Here is a 10,234-nt window from a genome sequence, read left to right as displayed (position 1 = left end):
ACACCAGATACACACCAGATACACACCAGATACACACCAGATACACACCAACTACACACCAGATACACACCTACTACACACCAGATACACACCAGATACACACCAACTACACACCAGATACACACCAGCTACACACCAACTACACACCAGATACACACCAGCTACACACCAACTACACACCAGATACACACCAACTACACACCAGCTACACCCCAACTACACACCAGATACACACCAGCTACACACCAACTACACACCAGATACACACCAACTACACACCAGATACACACCAACTACACACCAGATACACACCAGCTACACACCAACTACACACCAGATACACACCAGCTACACACCAACTACACACCAGATACACACCAACTACACACCAGATACACACCAACTACACACCAGATACACACCAACTACACACCAGATACACACCAGCTACACACCAACTACACACCAGATACACCCCAGCTACACACCAGTTATACATCAGCTACACACCAACTACACACCAGCTACACCCCAACTACACACCAGATACACACCAGATACACACCAACTACACACCAGATACACACCAGATACACACCAACTACACACCAGATACACACCAGATACACACCAGATACACACCAACTACACACCAGCTACACACCAACTACACCCCAGCTACACACCAGTTATACATCAGCTACACACCAACTACACACCAACTACACACCAGCTACACACCAACTACACCCCAGCTACACACCAGTTATACATCAGCTACACACCAACTACACACCAGCTACACCCCAACTACACACCAGATACACACCAGCTACACACCAGATACACACCAGATACACACCAGATACACACCAACTACACACCAGATACACACCAGATACACACCAGATACACCCCAACTACACACCAGATACACACCAACTACACACCAGATACACACCAGCTACACACCAACTACACACCAGATGCACACCAGATACACACCAACTACACACCAGCTACACCCCAACTACACACCAGATACACACCAGCTACACACCAACTACACACCAGATACACACCAACTACACACCAGATACACACCAACTACACACCAGCTACACCCCAACTACACACCAGATACACACCAGCTACACACCAACTACACACCAGATACACACCAACTACACACCAGATACACACCAGCTACACACCAACTACACACTAGCTACACACCAACTACATACCAGCTACACACCAGCTACACGCCAACTACACACCAACTACATACCAGCTACACACCAGATACACATCAGATACACACCAGATACACACCAGATACACACCTACTACACACCAACTACACACCAACTACACACCAGATACACACCAGATACACACCAGATACACACCAACTACACACCAGATACACACCTACTACACACCAGATACACACCAGCTACACACCAACTACACACCAGATACACACCAACTACACACCAGATACACATCAGATACACCCAACTACACACCAGATACACACCAACTACACACCAGATACACACCAACTACACACTAGATACACACCAGATACACACTTTCTTCCTTCTGACACGCTGACAGAGATGATGCACAAGGAATAAGCAGCTTTTTAAAAATAAAAAGGAACGAAAAAAATCACTTCTAGCATTTAACTCCGCCTTCACTCTTTATGCCCCACCCCCTAGCTGAGCCTTTACAAAAGCAGGGCCTGATGCTAAACTGGAGGCCATGATCCTGTGTGTGTGTTTAGTTTTTTCCTTTAAGTGTACTCTTTCCTCGAGCAGTGAAGCTCTGAGACACAGTGTGGCGAGACTAACCACACACACACACACACACACACACACACAAACACACACACACACACACACTCAGAGAAGCCAAGGAGACAGTAAACACACAGTCTGGGAATGGTTCTCCTATCACACATATTTACATTCTTTTTTTCTCTCGCAGCTCTTTCGGGGGTCAGATGTGAAAAGCCGGATGCGAGTGTAAAGTCAACACAGCTAGGGACGCTCATGTTCTCTCAAGTGCAGGAGGAATGCGCCGGCCCGGAGACGGACTTCCCCGTGTCCTGATTTCACCCATGCTTTTCCTGGGTTATTGTGGGTGGAGCTTAACTTAAACCTGATTAACCAATTAATTAATTTTTTTCCAGCAAAAAATACAATTTTTAATCACATTGCCACATTAAAGCGCTACTCTAACAGCATTTAGCTTAGCGGTAGCTAGCTGATGTTAAATAGCTAACTAATTTTCATATCAGGCTAGGCAAAGAAATATATCTTTGCTTTTCTTACATTACCCACAATGCATTTCAGTACCTGTTCATATCTGCTGAGGGCTGCAGTAGTATTAATGCTAATCATACATTTTAATAATGTTTGAAGCATCGATTCCTGACTTTCCCAATTGTGGGTGTGTCAGTAACGGAACTTCACAGCCAATAGGAAAGTGGCGGCGATGGCAGAAGTCTGAAATTTGCACGCTAACTTATCAAGTCTTAATCAGGCTAAATGCACATCTTGTTATCGATAATCACCAACGCGGGACTAGCCTCAGGATTAGCCCTCGCTTCCTATCCAGACAGAGAGAGTGATGCGGCGGTGCTTTAGTCATTTAACCACTCTGCTCAAACAGCTTTCATGCTAATCTTTCCTTAACCACCATCACACTCCTCATCTCACAGATCACTAACGAGCCGAGACGAGCCGAGCCGAGACGAGAGTCTCCACAACGTCTACGCTTCATTTCTCATTAAAATGATGTTGAACATCGCTGGAAAAGGCGAGTCTGAAGAAAAGATCTCACTGTTGTGTGTTTAGAAGCTAACCAAAAAAACATGACAATGATGGGAAAAAAACAACACCAGCCTAAAAATCAGCATCATCATCATCATAAACACATCAGATAACTTAACATTAGCATAACGTGTTTCAGGGTGGAGTTTAAGTTTAAGCCCCGTCCCCTTTTTAAAACAAAGATTAATCACAGCAAATCAGATACAGCTTCATCAAAACACACACATCATCAGCTTTACACCTAATTCACCTCACCCATATTCACACACACACACACACACACACACACACCTGAGCCAGACACACTAAAGAGAACACACAGAGCCCGGATTGTTTACCTCCATGGAAGCGTTTCAGGCATCGAAAAACATCTGCAATGTCACCATTCCTGCAAAGCTGAGATGTTCTCTTTACTCAAACTCTACTCATGTTACAACTTACTCAAACCACACATACACACACACTCACACACTCAGGAGAAGTGTGTGAAGTGCTGCGTAAAACCCGAGTTTTACCTGTGACATGGCCGAGCTCATACATCCTTCCTTTCACTGTCTTAAAGCCTGAAAGAGAGTGAGCACAGGCATACACACACACACAGACACAGACACACACACACACAGACACACACACACACACAGACACACACACACACACACAGAGCTAAACTAAACTAAGCATGTCCTCCTCTTTCGCTCTACAGCCAACACGCATACCACACAGAAGCAGTTATTCCAGCCCTAAAACACAATGAGAAAGAGACAGAGAGAGAAAGAGAGAGACAGGGAGAGAGTGAGACAGAGAGAGAGACAGGGAGAGAGAGAGAGTGAATTGAGTTGGACTTAATAGTGAACATGAGGAGAGAAATATAAACTGAAGCTCAAAAGAAGAAAAAAGAAAGAGAGAAAAAGAAAGAGAGAGAAAGAGAGAGACAAACATGCGAAAACGAGAGGAGAAACAGAACATCAGAGCATGAAATAAGAAAAGAGAGAGAGAGAGAGAAAGAGAGAAGAAAAGAAAAGAATGGAGAAACCCGAGGCTTTCCAGAAACTAAATATACCCTTAATACGGTTCCTTCATGGTGCTTTTGATAGGTTAAAGGCTTTTTTTCCTAAGAAGCTTTCAGAAATGAAGATCCTGAAGAGTTTCTCTAGAGGAACAAGCTGAAGAACGCTTGACAGATCAGGATTCGGCCCTGCATCCTCTGTGAACTGAAAGAACATGGTGTTTATGCTGAAAGATAAATAAATCTGCTACAGGAATGAGTCTTCGGTTTCATGCAGAACTATTAAACCCAGAGGATCTGCCGATGATCTTCAGTGATGTTCTGCTCACTCTGGCCTTGTCCCTCACTGGCTGTTTCTCATCAATGCTCGTCTTCCTCGTTCTTCATCTGTAAGCTTCACTTTTACGGAGGTTGTTTAGCACCAGAAGAGGTCTGTTTCAAGCTTATGAAGGTTATTAACATGTGCTCCTCAGGGTTCCTCTCAGTTCTCCAGTGTCCTCTTACATCTAAATTGCTCCCAGGTGTAGGAGTTATATGCATGAGGATCTTTCATCCATCAGTATCCCATTCAACATGGAATTTTAAACATGTTGGAAAATATCAGACTGGATCATCTTCTACTGCTCACCTTCTGGAAATGTTACAGGACCTCCATGGATCCTCAAGGGTATTTTTTTAATTGATTAGCAGTTCTAGCTTTCTAAAGAACTTCTTTATGGAATAATTTCTGAAGATACTTGCTGGATTCTTGTAGGGTGCTTCCATGCGATCCTTAAGAGTTCCATCAGAGCTCCAAAATAAAGAACTCTTTAGTCTTTTCATGGAAAAGGTTCTGGCTTTTTAGATGCAGTTTGAAAGTGAAGTGTAGAAACGTGAGGAGTTCATTCAGAGGGATAAAGAAGAACCCTTAATTTTTCTAGGTTTTTAAAGATGTTTAAAAGAGAAGCCATCTGTTGTAGAGTTCCCTGAGAACCTTTAAAAGTTCCCTCTGAGCGATAAACCAAAGAAACTTTTAATCAGTAAAAGGAAAAATCTCCTTCAGGAACCAGAAGTGAGACAGAAATCCACCATCTACCTCCACCTCCATGAAACATCATCAGGAGGAAGTTCACTACATTGATGATTTGAGGTTCTTTTTTGGAAATATTTTGAGATAACAGTTTGAGGAACGTTATTTATGTCCATCACAACTTCCTGTCTGCTCAGATCATCTTCCTTCAGTTAAGTCCGTCATTTGCATAGCCACGTGTGATTGGCTGAAACAGAGGATCTGCTGAGGAAGCCACACTGGATCACCTTCAGAAAATTCTGCTACAATATTAATCTGGCGCGAGGTTCTGGGCAGATCGTGAGGTATGAAAAGCGTGAGGAGAAGAAGAAATGCGCTCGGCAGCTCAGAGAGAGAAAAGAAAAAAACGAAAATGAGGAAACACTTTGCTGACTCTGGGATTTGAGACGAATAAATGGCTTTTGAAGGAATGAAAGCGGGCCTTGTGAACAACTGTTTGAATGCTCACACACACACACACACACACACACACGATGAATCCTGGAGATTTGAGTCAGTGTGAAGGCGAGAACCTTGGTGGAGTTCTCCGTGTTTGGTTTTCCTCTTCAGGGAGTTTTTCAGCATAATTGTGGTCTTGAGGTAATTAGACAGTTTAATTGTTTTTCCACTTGACATTTACTCTAATAGAAAACACAACGCAAGACCCATAAATACCTCCTATAGAAAAAAAAATTAAAAAAGGCATGGACTTTCATACTTTTTGGCTTTTTCGGCCGTGTGGTCGGTGGCATCTCCACCCATGCTGTTGGAATCGAAGCCGTTTGATTGGTGCTCGGTCAGCGCCGGCTAAATTTACAGCCACTTAGTGCTGCTTGCTTCCAGAAACGCCCCTTCAGAAGCGGTTAGTGAGGTTTACTTTGGCAAAGAGGAATCACATCCTTTGAAAAAAAAATATAAAAAATACCGTGCATGCTTCAGGGCAGTCGGGGTTACTCAGGGGGGTCAGACATTCCCTGCTTCTCGTTAACGTACCGCAGGCCGAGACGACTTACACAGTAAATTCCATCAGACTAGCGGGTAGTTGTGATCTCCACTGGGAAACTGATCACTTTTCAACAAATATAGACCAGTTTTCAGCTTTCGATGTGCTTCAACAATCCCGTCCTTAGAATCTGTTCAACTTTGTTTAACTCTAATTAACAAAATTATCCTCCTGTAGCTGTGACTTTATAAATCCTACATCTTTTTTTTTTAATAAAAAGGAGTGGCTTCGGTTAGTTCTCTATAAGGGCAGAACTGACAGATTTATATTAATATTAATACTAATGCTCTCGTTCTAGTACCTTATTGTTTCCATAGCAACCAGCTCGTACAGCGGACGTTCCGCGTGAACTGATAAAAAGTGTGTCTTCGTCGACACTGTGAGGTTTCACGTCCCACTCCCAAGCTCCCAGTGTTCTGAGTTCCCAGTGTGACCAATTCTTCTTTCTTGACCTTCCTGATCCATCCAGACGCTCTACCCCTGATTGGTGTCTCGTGGCTTGGTGGTGCTCACTGGTGCAGGGGATAGATCTGGGTGGACAGGCTGTGACCCAGGGGTCTGCTGTAGAAGGAACCACTTGGAGACTATCACACTGTCTCTGAACTGCCTTTGCATCAGTCAGCTTTCAGCAGGAAGGAATTAGTGTTTAGTCTATAATGAACTCAGAAACTACTCTGATCTAATAGTTCCTCAAGAGCTTTTGGTTGCTGTTAAAGAAAGAACATTATAAACAGTTACTGTCTATTATTTCCTGTCCAGTGTCGCTCAGATGAGCATGAGGTTCCCTTCAGGGCCTGGTTCCTCTGAAGGTTTCTTCCTCAGATCATCTCAGGGAGTTTTTCCTCACCACCATCAACCCAGGCTTCTCATTAGGGATAAATATTAGAGATAAATAGTAACTTAGCTTTAAACTTTATAATTTTTTCTATGTTTCTATACTTCTGTAAATCTGCTTTGAGACAACGTCCATGGTTAAAAGCGCTATACAAATAAACTTAATTGAAATTGAAAAACAAAATATATTCATAAAAACATATGAGGATGTTATCAGTGATCAGAATTTGCTCAGTAGTGCTGAATTTGCTGAACATGTAGAACTGATTTAAAAAACCACCCATCAGCTCCATGCTTGATTGAGTGAATGGTGAAACACATGATCCAGGAATATAAACTCCCCAGGAAAAGGCCAGAGGCCAGGAAGCAAGATTTATTTATCTCTGTATCTGTGAACAACCTGAGAAACAGCTGGACAGAGGAAATGTTCAAACCAGATGTCAAACAAACAAACAAACACAAATGGACTAAACGTTCAAGTGAATTCTCGTTCATGTGGAATTCACACTGATGCTGCATGGCTCTCTGAAACATAAGACAAGCTCAAACCTGTAACGAGCCCTGGGGAAGGAGGGAAATGATGAAGCTGCCCACCTTACCGCCACTTTAACGTGTCTAACACACTCCCATTATCGCAGGGTTACTGTCGGACATGAGAGCGCCTCAGATCACCACAAAGATCTTTCCAAGGCTAGTGAAATGGTCAGGGGTTAGCGCTTACCTGTCGCTTTGCTGCGCCGATCCTCAGCTTCTGTGCGGGAAAATGAAGAGAAAATACGCAATGAGGATGACAGAACTTTATATCTTTAACTGTTTTTACATGCAAATCAGTGCAATAAATATCTCAGAGGAGGTTCATGAATTAAAACAGCACTGCTATTTTAATACAATAATACAATAATAATAATAATACACAAGGCTTTGAGAATGCTTTAATATGTGAGTGAGAAACAGTTCTAATAAAAACACACAGATTCCAGTTACACACAGATCTTTCTTCAGTTAAATACTTCAGAAGTTTCATATTAAAGCAATAATATTACTTTGAAAGGAATAATTACGGTTCTGGATAAATCTAAGTGAATATTGGATATATATCGCTAACCTAGCGCTCTCTACTCTGTAACTCTGTTATCATTTGCCGCTACATGAAGGTTTCATTCCTGATTCCCTGCCATTGAGTGTCGTTGGAGGCGGAGTCTAGGACAGATAGCTGTCAGTCAAACATCTTCAGAATATTAACTGACTTGATTAACTGCTATTTGAGTACAAGTACAATTTATTATAAAAGAATCAATATAATAGATAGAAGGTGATGTTTTCTTGTTTATTAAGGCCATATGAACAGTTATTAATATCTTATTAACAGCTTATTAACTTTGTCCTCGTCAGCAGCGGCATGTGAAGGTGAGCGTAAAGGTCGTCTTCTCTACCTGCTGACCTGTGAAACTTCTCTCAAAGAGCATTGATGAGAGGAACAGCTCGAGGTCACACTCAACATCTCATCACCTTTGACCCTGAGGGACTGTTACGGCTACTGACCTTTGACCCCAAGGGTCAGGAATGGCTCTAATGTAAAAGTTTTTTCAGATGATTAGTAGTGTAAGCTCTTTAAAATGTGCCAGATTCCACAGTTAACCCACAGTTAACACAGTAAACACACACACACACACACACACAGAGTGGTTTAGAGTAATAAATGTGTGTGTGATTAGATGGAGTTTATTTTTATTCATTAAGATCTGCTGCAGGTTTGAATGTAAAATTTATTAGTTCTACCTGTCTGTCCTTCTGTCTGTCAAAGTGCATGTCTTCTACCTATCTGTCTGTCCTTCTGTCTGTCCTTCTGTCCTCACACTGTGTATATCTGTCTACAGGATTTCTTTATCTGTCTAACACACATGTTCAGCACCACTGATCCCAGAAGACTGTCACACACACACACACACACACACACACAATAAACACCTACATTACACATATTGCAAGACCTACAATACCGAATTACACTGCACACTTACACACAGCATATAAGAGCTACTCTGACCTGTATCAGGAGGTGTTAATTCAGCAGAGTAGTGTTCGGTACTGACCTGTTTAATATGTGTTAATTCAGCAGTGTAGTTTATAGTACTGACCCCTATCAGTAGATGTTAGTTCAGTAGTGTAGTGTACAGTACTGACCTGTTTAGTAGATGTTAAGTCAGTAGTGTAGTGTACAGTACTGACCCTGTATCAGTAGGTGTTAATTCAATAGTTTATAGTACTGAATTAACTAAAATTACTTATTAATTAATTATAGTACAGTACTGACCCGTATCAGTAGTCGGAGTGCAGTCCAGCAGATGATATAAGCCCAGAGTGTGAACTTGGCTCTGGAGTAACTCTCAAGCTCCGCTTCATTCCCTCCATCTCCTCCTGAACTTCTGTCCACTTCTTCTTCTGCACTCTCCTGAGCTTCTTGCTCCATCTTTCCCTACTTTATTTCGCTCTTTGCTACTTTAATACCATCTCCACACACTCACACACACTCCGCTCAGCACTCAGACGAACACACACACCGAGCTGCATGCAGGCGTCTACACACACCACAAACTTCTGCTCCGACTGCAGGTGGCTGCAGAGCCGAGCGCTCGACATCTGAGCTGCAGAGATCCCACCCACTTCCTCTGCATACACGAGTAGAAGATAAACACTGCAGCAGTTACAGCCACAAGAGGGCGCCATGAAACAGTCACGCTCTACTGTCTGTAAAAAAATAAATAAATAAATAAATTACATTAAAAAAGATAATACGGTGCTAATATTATTATTATATTTCATTTTTTTTATTATTTATTTTAAATAAAATAAATTAGTTATGATAAATAACTAAATAATATATAAATATTATACCAATGAATTAATAAAGTAATTGTAATAACTACTTGTTGCTGAATACAGTTTGTGTGTGTGTGTGTGTGTGTGTGTGTGTGTGTGTGTGAAGATAAATGTGGCCCTACAGCGCCATCTATTGACTGTATCCGGAGATGGTTGATGTCCAGATGTTTCCAGGTCTTGTCTTTATTTACACAAATGAGCTTCAAACATCAGAGATTTTTTCATAGTAAATAAAACTAATGTATCTATTCTGAGAGAGAACACACGCTGATGTTTTAGAGCTTCTAACTACATCAGTCATTTTTACAAAGCTAAAACTACAGTGTTTGTGTATGACAGCATTTATCTGTATCACTGTTTACATCTATCTATCTATCTATCTATCTATCTATCTATCTATCTATCTATCTATCTATCTATCTATCTATCTATCTATCTATCTATCTATCTATCTGTCTGTCTGTCTGTCTGTCTGTCTGTCTGTCTGTCTGTCTGTCTGTCTGTCTGTCTATCTGTCTGTCTGTCTGTCTGTCTGTCTGTCTGTCTGTCTGTCTGTCTGTCTGTCTGTCTGTCTATCTATCTATCTATCTATCTATCTATCTGTTTGTCTGTATGTCCAT

General features: G+C 41.7%; 1 protein-coding gene across 7 annotated transcripts in view; it reads right to left on the bottom strand.

The window, feature by feature from the left end:
* The window catches only part of arhgef4 (Rho guanine nucleotide exchange factor (GEF) 4), a 120,948-nt gene extending 111,608 nt beyond the window's left edge, over positions 1–9,340 (bottom strand). For all 7 annotated transcript variants that reach the window (XM_058388499.1, XM_058388508.1, XM_058388544.1 and 4 more), the window contains exons 1-2: positions 9,049–9,340; positions 7,456–7,485 (exon numbers count right to left, since the gene is read on the bottom strand). In XM_058388499.1, coding sequence (XP_058244482.1) covers positions 7,456–7,485; positions 9,049–9,204 — 186 coding nt within the window. In that variant the 5' untranslated portion in view covers positions 9,205–9,340. The remainder of the gene's footprint in view (positions 1–7,455; positions 7,486–9,048) is intronic.
* Positions 9,341–10,234: the final 894 nt, after the last annotated feature.

Source organism: Hemibagrus wyckioides, linkage group LG01, assembly GCF_019097595.1.
Source record: "Hemibagrus wyckioides isolate EC202008001 linkage group LG01, SWU_Hwy_1.0, whole genome shotgun sequence".
In the NCBI taxonomy this organism is placed as follows: Eukaryota; Metazoa; Chordata; class Actinopteri; order Siluriformes; family Bagridae; genus Hemibagrus; species Hemibagrus wyckioides.
The sequence above is the reverse complement of the archived record's forward strand: the minus strand, read 5'-3'. Positions and strand labels throughout refer to the sequence as shown.